General features: G+C 40.2%; 1 protein-coding gene across 1 annotated transcript; it reads left to right on the plus strand.

Annotated features, from left to right (window-relative positions):
* The first annotated feature begins 11,760 nt into the window (after positions 1-11,760).
* Positions 11,761-14,970, plus strand: LOC102934291 (olfactory receptor 10C1-like). The gene is made up of 2 exons (XM_007069720.4): positions 11,761-11,778; positions 14,035-14,970. Exons 1-2 carry the CDS (start codon positions 11,761-11,763, stop codon positions 14,968-14,970), a joined length of 954 nt encoding a protein of 317 aa, XP_007069782.4.
* The last annotated feature ends 673 nt before the right edge of the window (positions 14,971-15,643 follow it).

Below are 15,643 nucleotides of genomic sequence, written 5' to 3' on the forward strand. Positions count from 1 at the left end.
GGAGCTTATATTGCTGAAAACCACAATTTGTTAACCTCACTTCCTTTAACAGCATTTTCCTTATTTGTCATATAGTGCAAGTTTCAACAGTAGCTTTGTCTTATTTGGAGTTTAGCAAAAACAAGCTTTTTCTGTTATTGACAGGAGTTTTTCTTTGCTGTTAATGGTTTTTTCTAACTTCTAGCGGTTATGGTTACATTTCTTAAGCTGTGCTGTTTGCAATTGCCCCTTAATGGAATTTTCCACACTCTTTTCTTATGCTTCATATACACAGTTAAATTGACCAAAGTTTTAGGCCTACTTGGGAAGTTTAGGCCTACTTGGGAAGTTTAGGCCCTCTTGGGTCTACTGAATTCTTCCTCCACATTCCCCCCTTTTGGTGCCTTTTTTGGCACCGCAAATTGGGCCTAAACTTCTATAGCCATGAGCTTGTTAATTTTTTTTTCTTTTTGTTCTTTTGTGTTCAATTCCATTCCCCAAACATTCCCCAAACTGTGTCACACACTTTATTTACAATTATTAGTGCCAGCTGCTTCCTTGCACCGATGTTGGCAGGTCTAGGGCTGGATAGGTAATGATAAATACATTTATTACAGCAACAATAACATAACCCTATGCTAAACAGCAGTAAAAGCAACAACATTTCCCATCATAATAATATGATGTGGTTGGGATTGGTGTATAGCTTTAGTCACAAAACACAATACATTAGTCTGGGTACACAAAGTAGACATTCTAAAGGCTGTATAAAAGGCATTCTTTTTGGCTTGACATATATTTTGGAGCATGTAAATTTGTCCCTGTAATTTGGAAATTTTCTGAACTTTTAATAGGAGTGAAAACAAAGTTTGGAATCGGTTAGATACTAAAGCAGTCCAGTTAAAGGGTATCTGGAACCTAAGGGCTAATTGTAGAGTTTTATCTGCAGGCCAATAAATGATATGATTATCTGAGGCTGTGGTGAGATTAAAATGTACATCATTTAAGGTAGTGGTCTTAACATGCACACAGCTATTATTAGCTTGGAAAAATAGATGTCCTGTCAGGGTAGTCCCATGTCCCATACCCTCCCAACAAATGTTGTCATGAACAGTGACAACCTCTTTTGGTTTTAGTTTATGTGCATACTGAAGTTGAGGGGATTTTAATGGCTAGAGTGTCCACTGGCTTCCAATCCCTACCCAAATGTCAGGCGTTACTCCAGGAGCAGTGACTATGAATCGGTTGGGCATACCAGGTAGTTTAAGTTCCCAAAAGTCTTGGTGAATTATCCAATCCCACATGCATCCTCCCCACGGACCCAGCAGGATTCGGTAGGTGGGAGCCCATACCCCTCCGACTGGCCCGTATGCTTGGAAGGAGCACTGTGATCATCTGCATTGCCATTCAGAAAATCTTCAAAATCTTCACGGCCACAGATTAGATGGAACTCCTGAGGTATTTGTAAGGGCAGTAGGCCACACCAGATGTTTAAGATCCCTCTGAATGGCAGTGAGCTGGTCATTCAGAAAATCCTGAACCTCCGAACAAGCCAGATCCCACTGCAATACCTTTTCAGCATTGGTGATACCCAGTACCATTTCTATTAACAGCTTTTGGGTCATTGAACTAAGGGTGGAGGTAACGTGTAATTCACCAACACCAGCCTCAGCCTGGGCTAGCTGAGCTCCGGTAATAAGGCCCATGGCTTTTTCCAACTGTCCCACTTTTTCCTTATGTTGCTGACCTTTATAGATATTTTAGATTGCACTATGCTATTTGCACATTCCATAGGTGTCCAGCCAAGTCTCTCTTCTTTCTAGGGGAAATCCAGGTCTGTTGCTGTGCCAACCTAATGGCACCTCCCTTTGAACAATTAGGATATATAGAGGTAATCTGAAAACTAGATAAGGGTAGTGTAAATTTTACAGTCCCTAGTGTAGCATTAATTACAGTCCATTGAAACTTTAACCCATCTCTTTTTGATGAAGTATTATACCACATTTGATGACTGAACACCCTTATATACTTTTGAGAGGCCTCAGCATCAATATCATAGGACGGGGTGTACTGCAATATGGTGCAGGTTAAATTATTAGTTATTGGGACATTTTAAGTACAGGTAATTTTTATTTTAGCAGCAGAACAAACCTTTTGTGTATTTGTTTGATTATTTACCAGTTGGGTGACCAAATAACAATAAGGGCCTTTTTTATCTATCATGCTACAAACTTTGGGAATGGCCATTTTATCAGTCCCGCTATGGGCCCCATTAATTTTAATTTTTGACTTTTGGGGATCAGTTTCAATGATATTATATATTTTTATTTCCACCAACCCATCTGTTTTCCACTTTATTATTTGCTTATATGAACTATTTTGAACTTTAAAAAATAATATTTTTTTAACAAAATTTTAGTAAATTACTAAGATGTGAAGGCGTGGGCCATTGAGTTTCATTAGAATATACAGTATTATTTGTATTCGGGTAAATTTTAGGGGTGGTGACAGAGATGGAGGGAATGGTGGGAGCAATGTCTATGGCAGCAAGGTGTTTTTGGTATTCATTCTCCGGAAGCCAATTAGGGAGGGCAGTGCATTTTGACGGTACTTGTCAGTAAGCACAGAGCCCAGCCCCCGGAAAAAAACAAACCCACCCCACCACTTAACTCCACATTTCCAAGCGTGGTTCCCACAATTTCCTCCCTGCCAATTAACAATACTTTGTCTTTGTCAGGACCAATTTTCAATATGTTTTGTAGTCAGGAATCCCTGGACTTTCGAGGTTTCAGCAGAGCGAGTGTTCCTTCTTTCTTGGAACAGCCGTGGTTTAGCGTTATGCAGGGGAGAGGTTACTAGCACATCACCCCGTAATGGTTTGGTTCTTTTAGCAAAGTCCAAATGCACAGTAGTTCTGTCAGTGGACAACGGAGAGGTTACCGGCTTTTCACCTTGTTCTTTACTCCTGCTGTCCGGAAGGAGCAACAAAGCCAGAAGGAAAGATAGACCGATCATCAGTCAGGGAGACATTACAGTGAGAAACACGGGCAGGTAGTCAATTTTTGGCACTTCACAGTGGTGTTGATAATTAACAGGACTTGATAAGGGTCTTTCAGCATGGGGCCAGGGCAGTTCCTCGCTGATGCATCTTTATGTAGATCCAGTCTCCTGGTTTCAGCAAGTGGCAGGGCAGCTGTATATAAAAAGACCTAACACATTTTGTTAGTGCCTGACAATAATTAAGCATTGTGTCATCCATTAAATGACTGTCCATCTGAGCCAGGGCCAGTGGGGGCACAGCCAGAGTCGCATCGGGTGCCCTGCTAGAATTTTATGAGGGCTGAGTCCAGTCTTTCGATTGGGAGTGGCCTTTATATTCATTAATGCTAATGGGACGGTATTTGGCCACTTTAAATTTGTTTAGCACAGATCTTGGCCAGTTTATTTTTTTAAAAACTCATTTTGACGTTTTACTGACCTGGCAGACTGCGGGTGGTGGGGGCAATGGAGATTGTATTGGATCTGTAAAGCTGCACATACCTTGTTATAATTTGTCCAATAACATTAGGTCCACTATTACTGTTGCTACTCACAGGTATGCCAAATTGTGGTACAAAATCCTTAAACAAAGTTTTACAACAATTTTGGCATCTGCCTTTTTACAGGGAAAGGCCTCAACCCAGTTGGAAAATACATGAACTAAAACTAACACACTTATAATTACAACATTTAGACATTGAATTAAAATCAATTTGAATATTTACAGAAGGTCCCCAGGAAGGGGGATGTGCTGCCTGCCTAACCTTGACAGCTTTATCAACAGTATGTAACTGGCAGATTACACACTGTTGGCAGTATTGCTTAAAATATATATATTTTTTTTACAAACACCCTTGCTGATTGCAAGAAAAACTAAGGAATTACTCCCCATATTTTCCTGTATTTGTTTTATAGGCAGGTTAGGTTTTAATGGCTTCTATTTTTATTATTTAGGTGATTTACATTAACACAGACATTTTTAGCTTGCTTTTGGATTCAACGTTATTAGCCACTTAGAGACTTTGTCTTAAAAGGACACAATTAACTTTTAACTTTTGCTTTTAAACACACATTGATTTGAAAAGGAAAACACAACCCATTTTGGCTTCCTTTTGGCAAAGTGACCGTTGATTACAGAGAACCACCTTAGGGCTTAGTGTGGGGCACTGACTACAGCTTTTATCTGCTATTTGTTACCAAAACAGATTTAATTTTTTTTTTAAATTTTTCTAGCTTTGACTGCCCTGCTGCAGCCACAACTTTGGTCTTTATTTAAAGACATTTTAAATCTTATAAAGCATTAAGTCACCTTAAGGATTAAATGCTAAATACCAAAATTAAATAACACTAGTTTTTTTTGTCTGGCAAAAGTATTTTTTGGTTTTACAATTTTCAAAACAACACCAATTTATCTTAAACTTATAAAACAAAGATTGTACACACCAGGAGTGCTTTTTAGCAAATTTGACTAATTTGTTCGTAGTTAAATGATTTTACTTAAATAACCTTTTGCCTGGATTATTTACAGAAATTCTTCCAGAGAAATGTGCCCTTTCTCCAAAGGAATGGCTGCAAAGAAACCAAGAATTTTCTTTTCATAACACCTTTTTCTAACATTTGTACAAAGTTTCACTGCTTAATTTCCTCCAGTAACTACAGAGTTAACCTCTCACTTTCTTTCTTTTAATTTCCTCAAACTGTGGTTGCCTGCTTGTCTGGGCCAGATCCTTTATTTTTTTTTTTGTTGCCTTATTTTTTTCCATGGGCACAGGCATTGTTTCACTACCAATTAAGCAAGGAGGGTGGGCTTTTTGACTAACTCCCCGTTTATTTATTTATACACATCTATTTACATACACACACATTTATTCCTCATATCTAGATGCATCTTATTTAACAATAACCTTAATCCTTTTATGTCCTGACTTAATACAAACTTTCCCTTATTTGAGGCAGTAACAACCCCTCAGCACCGGTGCTTTGCAGGAAAGGATAGTAGCAGGGCTAGGGACAACGGGAAAGGTAGGAAGAACAGCAGCATTAACAGCACTGTAAAATGGGGGAGTTACACTCACTGACCGTAGGAATAATGACTCCTTGCTGAATGCAGGAGGTAAGAACAGGTTGGATTTTTCCTTGGCCTGTTTTGATAGAGGGTACTGCTGCACCTCGGGAGGGGTTGCTGGGTTTAGGTGAATTTTAACTGGTTGGGCAGACCCGGTTCACGCAACCTGGTTGGCATGATCGGCTCACAAGGCTTAAAAGGAGGGAGACACCTTAGCCAGCCGTTCCTGTTGCAACGAGGAAGGGCTGGGGTCGGTCTTCTCCTGTAAACTGCCAGGACCTCATTGTGAGCGGGATCAGGCACATCCAGATACACACCATTTGGGGTACAGCAGATTATACCATTTAATGTACACAGCAAGTGTTTTCCCAAAAGGTTAGCAGGTGAACAAGGGCTTAGGAGGAAAGCATGACGGTCAAACAAAGGACCAATAGAAGTGGACAGAGGTGAAGAGATGGGGTGGGGAATAAAAGCATTGCCTATCCCTACCACTTTTGGATTGACCAGGGCTGTAGGGACATTTACTGTATTTAATGGCCCATTTGTTTGCAAGAGTAACACGCACCATCACTGGGTTCCTATGGGAGGTGGACGGTGGGGACCTTGGTTTGGCCTTCCCCTTCTTCCCTGCAATGGGCGGCTATTACAGAGTCCCTGTATGTTCTGGAGCTGGGAAGTCATTAACATAGTTTTAATGTGGCTGTGAGAGTATTTGGGCTTTATTTAAATTTTTATTTTTACTTTGTTTATAGGTGCTATTTTTTGCTCCAGTGGCCTGTCTTTGGGCAGACTGTGAGAATTTTATTTAACAGCTTTTTTCGGATTTTATTTAACTTTTTCTGGTTCTGGCCTGGATTTTGGGCCACTGAGCTTTTTCAAAAAGGCGACACAGTGTTTCCCTAGGCATGACCCCTCGTAGAAGCTGGGTTAAATCTGCCCATGTAGGGTTGTAACAGTTTATAATAATTTGCAATTCCTTTTTGAATTTAACAGGATCCTCTCTTATTTTTGGAAATTTTTAAAGTAAATTATACAATTTTGTAGGAGACCAAGGTGCATGTGCAGACACTGAGGTCTCATGACCTGAAGCATCAATGCCCGGGAATTGGCGCAAGGGGAACATTTCCTCAGTACAGGGAAACACTGTCTGAGGGGGTGAACGTAAGGGGCTTCTGTTGCTTAATATTTCTTGCCGGCTTAGTTGGATTTAAATTCTTTGCCAATTTTTTTTATCTCTTTTAATTGTGTTGTAAGTTTCTCCTAAGAGTCCTTGAGACTCCTTACTTGAGATTCACCGCACAATTTCTTTTTTTCTTCTTCTTCTTCTTTTGTTTTTTTATGCCAATAGAAATATGCCTCACACTGACATTGGCCAGAAGTGCACTTCTGAGGTCCACAATCTTCTCAAGGTCGAAGCTTTTCCTCTAAGGGAAACCATAAATTTAAATGATCCCTTTCCCTGGTATACCAATTTCAATTTTTCCAGAAACTTGCAAATGAACTACAGTGTGCCTTTTGGCGGGATGGTGATCCTTCTTGACTCACCGGCCCCCATCCGTACCTGGCGAGAGGGGAATCCTCTTGGACCCTCCGGCCCCCAGTGTCTGACTCAATTTACACTGGCATGCAGAACCAGGTCTATCCATAATCTGCCCAGGTCTATCGACGACCTGCCCAGCCACCCTCAGTGGCTCTTCCCAGTGAAACCAAACCTGGATGGGACTCTGACCCTCCCCAAGGGTGTCAGGCCGTGTCTGGCAGCAAAAGTCCGAATAGAGCGTACAACTCACCCAAGCGCACCAGAAACCCAGAAAAATATAGAGATTTCAAAAGCTCTCTTACCTTTTCAGATGGGCCCGGGGTCTGGTGGGGAATAGCTCGCGGTCCGGCTCTCGGGGGTCACCGTCTATCCGAGTCACGGCACCAAGAATTGTGGTGGAAAAATTAACCATGCATTGTGTTTGGATCAGAACAAAGCCTGACGTCTGTTTATTCAAGCATGCGCATACAGGGAGAGTCAGCAGAAGCTGCTCTGGCGTATACAGAAAATACAGGAGCTTATATTGCTGAAAACCACAATTTGTTAACCCCAATTCCATTAACAGCATTTTCCTTATTTGTCATATAGTGCAAGTTTCAACAGTAGCTTTGCCTTGTTTGGAGTTTAGCAAAAACAAGCTTTTTCTGTTATTGACAGGAGTTTTTCTTTGTGGTTAATGGTTTTTTCTAACTTCTAGCAGTTATGGTTACATTTCTTAAGCTGTGCTGTTTGCAATCACCCCTTAATGGAATTTTCCACACTCTTTTCTTATGCTTCATATACACAATTAGCTTGACCAAAGTTTTAGGCCTACTTGGGAAGTTTAGGCCTACTTGGGTCCACTGAATTTTTTCTCCACACCTCTAAAATCTGGCCCCTAGGAACATAGCAGTCTAAATTTAATGGAAAATCAATGGGTTTTAGGTTCCTAAGTGGCTAAATCAGTTTTGAAAATGGGATTTTGATTTCCATGTCATTGGGCTCAGACTTTTCAAAGTATTTTGGCACCTAAAGATGCAAACAGGCACCTGGCAGGATTTTCAAAACCACCTTGGAAACTAACTTCCTTTAAAACCAATGGAAGTTGCACAGCTAGGTGTTTTTGAAAGTCCCTTTAGGCATCTATCTGCTTCTTTAAGCACATAAATATCTTTGAAAATCTGGCCCTTTGCCAATTTTGAAAATTTTGCAATGTGTCAATATCTCCATTTTATAGATTAGGGAAACATGACTTGATTTAGATCACACATAAAGTCTCTGGCAGAATCAGGAATAAATCTCAGGGTTCTTGACTTTTAGGCCAATTCCCAAATTATTATATGAAGGTCACTGTTGCACTTGATGCTGTGGCATGGAAAATAAACTATCCCAGATGTTTCCTGTTTGCAAAAATTGGGAAAAAGAGCATGTTTAATGTCCAGTATTTAATTCCCCTTGTTTTGTCATACACAAACATATCTGTGTTCATGTGTCTCTCTACAGTTGGCACAGTGTCGTAGAGTCCATGTACTTATGACCCAAATCCACCCACGCCCCATCTGTTGACAAACTGCCTTCCCTGTGCTGTAGTGTTGTAGTTCCATTACTGAACCCCATTATCTATAGCTTGTGGAATAAGGAGTTTAAAGGAGCCCTGAGGAAAATCAAGGAAAATGGTTTTTATATGAATATCCAGTAGAGCTGGACAAAAATGTCAACATTTTGAAGATATTTTTCATTATAAATTTCATTTTCTATGAAAATAAACTCCAAATAAATGTCAAAGAAAGTTTTCATTGAAAATCATTGGGGTTTATTTGACCAGCCACAGTGCTGGTCAATTATTTTTCAGTGATTGTAAAGTTTCAAGAAAACTTTGAAATGTTAATTAACATTTTTCAAAATTTTGAAAAACACTGAATTTAAACAAAATCCTGTGGGTTTTTCCCCTCTGCTTTTTATTTGATTTTGATTTTTTAACAGTTCTAACCTCAAAAAGATGGTCTAATGCCGAAAGAACCAGATTGGTAATTAAATTATGTGAACAGGCTTTACAATGGAGTTATTCCTGGTTTGTAACTATTTGAATGAACAGGCCCAATGGCTCCACTGAAGCTACTCCTGAGTTGCTTCTCTGAATGAGAGGAGAATTAGGCCTGAATTTTCACCACCTGTAATGGATTTTGTGATATTAATGGGGAAAATGAGGGCTTCTGTCAACATAGCTAGCATCTTTTGTGGAGATAGTGTTCCTACACTGGAAGAAAACACTTTTGTTGGTGTAAACTGCATCTACATAATGGTTCTAGGTAAGGACTGAAAAAAAATAAGTAAGGGCTTGAAAGATTGGCCCTCACTCATCACTTCGTTGGTACTGTTTACGCAGATCTTAGAACTATAAAAGAAATCAGAGAAGAAAAAAAGAAATATTGGGCATGATTAATGAATGAAACCCCTGTTTTATGTTGGTGCAACTCATCAAAGTCAATGGATTTCCAGCAGTGTAAAACAGGAATAAAGCCGTGCCGCGTTAGAGCCTAATGTAAATAATCTGGCAATATTGACTGGTATTTGGCTAACTGACTCCAATAAAGAACTGATTTACCCCAACTGTGAATCTGCCCCAGTGACTTCAATGAAGGTACACCAATTTGAATTAGATGGGGACATGGTTTATTGACTTCAATGGAGCTATGTTAATTTACAACATCTGTGGATCCGGTACCATTCACTTTTAGGGATGCACACTGATTTACACCAGCTGGCATCTGGTCCAAAGACACACAAACAAGTTAAATGCCAAGTCTACTCCCACTGAAACCAACAGATGTTTTGGCACTGATTTCAAGGGGAGAGAGAGTAGTCCCTTAATAATTACGTTATGTATTCATATAATGGGGTGTCTGAGATGCCTCAAAGACCAGCTCCCTAGGGCTGCTAAAGAAGCTGTTAAATATACCAGTTCCATCCACAATAAAATTCTTTGGTAAGCAGAGAGATGAGACCAATGTGGGTTGCACAGGTAGGTGATACATTTCTTTATTTTAGTAGAGTCATGCTGAATTCCTTTGGATTATTCTGAAGGATGAATCTAGATGAGCCTTGTTATGTTCCTTTTGTCTTCTGGACTGAAATGTTCACTGTTTTTAAGTTTGAAGCCCTGATTCTTGTGTCACAGTGAAGGCTTGTCCAAACAAACACGTAGTTCATGGCCAGCTGGGGTGTAGATCAACCTTGCACTAGCCTGCCATGCACTACTGCCCAGGTGGACCCAGCAGCCACACACTAAAAATTCCTTAGTATGCTTTCATCTACTGCCATTTCAAACCAGGGATGGTCAAAGTGCACGAAGGAAATTGTAGTGTTAGGCAGCAGGGTCCACATGGGTTGTTAGAACAGAGCAGCTAGCACAAAATGGATTTTCATTCCAGCTTGCTGCAGACTAAGGATGTGTCTACATTTGAGCTAGGGGATTGATTCCCAGCTTGAGTAGATGTACCTTGGTAGCTCTGCCCAAACAGGTGCCTAAAAATACAAGTGTGTCCAGAGTGGCCTGGGCAGCTGCTCGGGCTAGCAGCCCTATGCAAAATCCTGCCTGACCTTTTGGGTACATAGCTGGAGCCGCTGCCTCTGCCATCACAGACATTGCACTAGCTCAGAAAAAGCTATCAGGAGTATATCAATGTGAGCTGGGAACCACACATCCCAGCTCAAATGTAGACGTACCCTAAGTGTTCGTATAGATAAGTAAGACTAGAAGGGACCTTGGGAGGTTATCAAATCTATCCCATGCAATGAGGCAGGACCATGTTTACTTAGACCATCCCTGAGAAGAGTTTGTCTAACCTGGTCTTAAAAATGTCTAATGATGGGGATTCCACAACCCATGGATGCCTATTTCAGAGCTTAAGTACCCTTAGAGTTAGAGAGTTTTCCCCTAATATCTAACCTAAATCTCCCTTACCGAAGATTAAGCCCAAAACTTTTTGTCCTACCTTCAGTGGACAGTTGATCACCATTCTCTTTGTAACAGCCCTTAACTTATTTGAAGACAGTTCATAGATTCATAGATACTAAGGTCAGAAGGGACCATTATGATCACCAAGTCCAACCTCCTGTACAGCGCAGGCCACAGAGTCTCACCCAGCCACTCCTGCGAAAAACCTCTCACCTATGTCTGAGCTATTGAAGTCCTCAAATCGTGGTTTAAAGACTTCAAGGAGCAGAGAATCCTCCAGCAAGTGACCCGTGCCCCATGCTACAGAGGAAGGTGAAAAACCTCCCGGGCCTCTTCCAATCTGCCCTGGAGGAAAATTCCTTCCCGACCCCAAATATTGTGATCAGCTAAACCCTGAGCATATGAACAAGATTCACCAGCCAGAAACCCAGGAAATAATTCTCTGTAGTAACTCAGATCCCACCCCATCTAACATCCCATCACAGGCCATTGGGCCTATTTACCATGAATATTTAAAGATCAATTAATTGCCAAAATCATGTTATCCCATCATACCATCTCCTCCATAAACAGGTATCAGGTGTTCCCTCAGTCTACTTTGCTCAAGACTAAACATGCCCAGTTTTTTTTAACTTTTCCTCGTAGGTCAGATTTTCTAACCCTTTGATCATTTTTGTGGCTCTCTTCTAGACTCTCTCCAGTTTGTCCACATCTTTCTTAAAGTGTGGTGATTGGAAATGGACACATTACTTTCACTGAGGCCTCACCAGTGCCGAACAGAGCAGGACAATTACCTCCCATGTCTTACAGACAACAAGCCTGTTAATACACCACAGAATGATGTTAACCTTTTTCATAACTGCATCACATTAGTAAGGGACAAGGTAGGTTAGTAATATCTTCTATTGGACCAACATCTGTCAGAGAGAGAGACAAGCTTTTGAGCTACACAGAGCTCTTCTTCAGGTCTGGGAAATGTACTCAGAGTGCCCCAGCTAAATAAAGGATTGAACAGATATTTTAGCCTGAATAGTTAGCTCATATTCTAAATGACCATTCATGGTGAGGTGGCCTGTTAACAGCCCTGTAGTTATAGGACAAAAAGAGAGGTTAGTGGGTTACAGATTGTTGTAATAAGCCATAAATCCAATGTCTTTATTCAAACCAGGATTTTTAGTGTCTAGCAAAGTTATGAATTTAATGAGTAACTCCCCTGGAGTTAATAGTAGAGTTCCTGGAAAAAATTCTAGCAGAACAGTTTTCCATCCAAAAATGCTGATTTGATGAAATCAGAACATTTTACATGGGAACATTTTAATTATATCTACGTTTCCAAGAGGCAATTATAAAAATGTTTTGACCTTAATATAATATAATATAAACGATAAAGTTGAAACAAAATGATTCAACCTTATGAAAATTAAACAAATGAGCCTCATCTAAATGCCAGAAGCTAGGAATGGGTAATGGGATGGATTACTTGATGATTACCTATTCTGTTCATTGCTTCTGAATCACCTGGCACTGGCCACTGTCGGGAGACAGGATACTGGGCTAGATGGACCTTTGGTCTGACCCAGTGTAGCCATTCTTATGTTCTTATGATTTGTTCTGACTTCATCAAAACAACATGTTTTGATAAGATTGAAATGAAATATTTCCAGATTATTTTGTTTTGCAAAAAATCTGATATTTTGTTTTTTTATCCTGATTTAACATGAAATGAAATTTCAAAGTTTGAGAATTTACTATGGGTTGTAAATTCTGTTGTTCAGCCAGATGTAGTTGATGGTATGAAGCCCCACCCACCTCTGAAACACATGAATTGCTCTATTCTGATCTCGCTTACATTAAATTTACACTGATGTAGCCACATTGATTTCAATGAAATGACTATTTACATTAACTGAAGATCTGCTCTGAGAGATGTAGATCGACCACACCATTACTCCTGTTTTACATGTAACTGAACTGATTTCAATGCGTTGCACCAGCATCCAACTGTGGTATCAGTAATGAATCATAATTCCTTTCTGTTTGAGAAAGAAGAAAATCAAGCCGTAAATAATCATAGTTAGACAAAGATGTGGGAGACTGTACAAATATTTTTATATAATTATGGAGGTTGGGATTTTCATAGGACATAGGACTGAAAGGGACCTTCTGGGTCATCGAGTCTGATCCCCAGCTTTGGTAGGCAGCCCTGTCATATAATCCTGTTCATAAATGTATCAGGCTACATCTTTGACTAGTTAGGTTGTTTGTCCACATTACTCCTACTGGGAGGCTTCCAGAATGTTACTCTCCACTGGTTACAAACATTCTTAATTTCCAGCATAAATGTATCTGTGGCCAGTTTATTTCCATTTGTTTTTATGCCAACACTGTCCTTTAGCTTCCAATGCTCTTCTCCCTCCCTGGTATTTACCCTCCTGACGTATTTGTAGAGGGCAATCAGACCCCCTCTCAGCCGTGATTTAGGCTAAACAAGCCAACATCTTTCAGTCTTCTCTTGAAAGATACGTTCTCCATTTACCTCCTCATCCTAGAAGCCCTTCTCTGCAACTTTTCCCATTTGAATGAGTCTTTCTTGAATTTGAGTGACCAGAATTGTACGCAGTATTCCAGATGAGATTTTCACAATGATTTGTATGATGGCATTCAGAATAGCCTATATCTAGCAGAAATACTTTACCTGATACATCTTAGAATCACATATGTTGTTTTCACAGACACGACACATTGTTCGTGTTCATACTCATTCTGTGTTTTACTAATACACCATGGAGTTTCTTCTCCTGTGTCACTTTCAGCTGATGAGCTCACTGTTTATATCAGAGGTCTGTGTTATGGGCTCCTCAGTCTATGACCTTTCACTTTGCAATATTAAATTTCATCCCATTTCCATTACTCTGGCCCTCAAGGTTATCCATTTCTTTCTGTATAATATTCTGATCTTTCTCAGGATTAACAATGCCTCCCATGAGGCATTTCCTGAACCAATGAGGCATTTGCATGAACAATTTCCATGAGGAAATTTCACGCCGAGGCCACTAATGATAATATTAAATAAGATCAATCTAAAGACTGATCCTTGAGAAAGTCCAGTAGTAACCTGATTCCAGTCCAGCGGTTCACCTTTCATCAGAACCTGTTGCTGTCTCCCCTTTACCCAGTTTCTTATCTACTAAACATAGTCTTCTCCAATTTAATTAATATTTCCCATGTGCTATTGCCTCAGGTGCCTTGCTGAAATCCAGACATTTTAGATTTAACACAGTCTCCTTGTCTAATAATCAGTTATTTATAAAGGAAAGAGACCAGATTAGTCTGGCATGACTAAAAGATAGATAGATAGATAGATAGATAGATAGATAGATAGATAGATGCCAATTTTACTTTACATAAATCATATATCAAACTCATGTGTAGTCTTTCTTTTTAATTCTTAAGACAAAATATGCTGAAGAAGAGATGAGAAATGACACTTCCATGGCCAAATTTGTCCTGCTGGGGTTCTCTAACCACCCAGACACGAATCTCATTCTCTTCATGGTGTTTCTATGCATTTACATCATCACAGTGCTGGGCAACGTCCTCATCATCATCATCATAAATGTCGATCCAGCCCTTCACACGCCTATGTATTTCTTCCTCAGGAACTTGTCCTTCCTGGAGGTCTGTTACACCTCGGTCACCCTGCCCAAGATGCTGGCCAACCTCCTCTCAGAAGACAAAACCATATCCTTTGTTGGCTGTGCAGTACAGATGTATTTCTTTCTATTCTTTGCTGTTACTGAGTGCTTTCTCCTTGCATCTATGGCATATGACCGCTACAGTGCCATATGCAACCCTCTGCGCTACACGGCCATCATGGACAAGAGGGTTTGCATCCAGCTGGCTTTGAGCTCATGGATCTGTGGCATCCTGGTGGCCCTGGGACACACAACCTTTGTCTTCACACTTCCTTTTTGTGGGTCCCACGTGATCAACCACTTCTTCTGTGAGATCCAGCCGGTGCTGAAGCTGGTGTGTAGGGACACCTATTGGAATGAGATCCAGATCATTGTGGCTGCTGCCTTCGTCCTCATGATGCCTTTCATGATGATCCTGGTATCCTACATCTGTATCATCTCCACCATCCTGAAAATGCAGTCCGCCGAAGGCAGGCGCAGAGCCTTCTCCACCTGCTCCTCACACCTCATTGTGGTGACCTTGTTCTACGGGACGGCCCTTATCATGTACGTGCGCCCCAAGTCCAGCTTCTCTCCAGATGTGAACAAGTTACTCTCTCTGTTCTACTCAGTGGTGACTCCGATCTTGAACCCCATCATCTACAGTCTCAGAAACAAGGAGGTGAAAGATGCCTTGAGGAAAACAGGGATGAAAATATTCCATCCACAAAAATAGACATTTTTCCTCCAACTGAATTATCCCCTGGGGAATATCTCAGCTCTCAAGAGACTCTATGTTGCTAAAGAGACTGAGAGACAGCTCAGCATTACATAGCAATTTATCACATCGAATGTAGTGTTGGTCTACTTTTTCTGAAATTTGTATTTCAATGACATTTTGTCATTAAGATTCTGAATTTCAACAAATACATCTGTGAATCTTGTAGAAAACAAAAGAAAATAAATGAAAAATGCAAATAAAAAATAAAATGAAATTACACTGCTGCCTCTCCCATTGTTTCACCAGTTCTAATTGAAGTATATCTGCATTGCATAGAACCGCCCCCCCCCCCATTTTAATTAGAGTTGGTTGAAATTTTCTGAGTTTCCCAAATATTTCTCCTCCCAAAAGTTAATGACAGAAATGGGTAGAGGAACTTGAAAATGTTTTGCAATTTTCTCTTCTCCCTCAGTAGATTAGTTCAATTATTTAGAACTTTCCATTAAATTTCAAAAAACGCTTACAAAGGAATTTCAGATATCTAAAAAAGAATGTCAACAATCACTCTCTCCCATTTGTCAATCTTTTCTAATTCAGCAACATCTCAGTACTAGACCAGAATGTCCTTAATCATAAGATTGCACATGGGTCACCTGAGGTCTAAGAGGAAACCTCTATTGCTGGTCAA

Source organism: Chelonia mydas, chromosome 13 (assembly GCF_015237465.2).
Source record: "Chelonia mydas isolate rCheMyd1 chromosome 13, rCheMyd1.pri.v2, whole genome shotgun sequence".
In the NCBI taxonomy this organism is placed as follows: Eukaryota; Metazoa; Chordata; order Testudines; family Cheloniidae; genus Chelonia; species Chelonia mydas.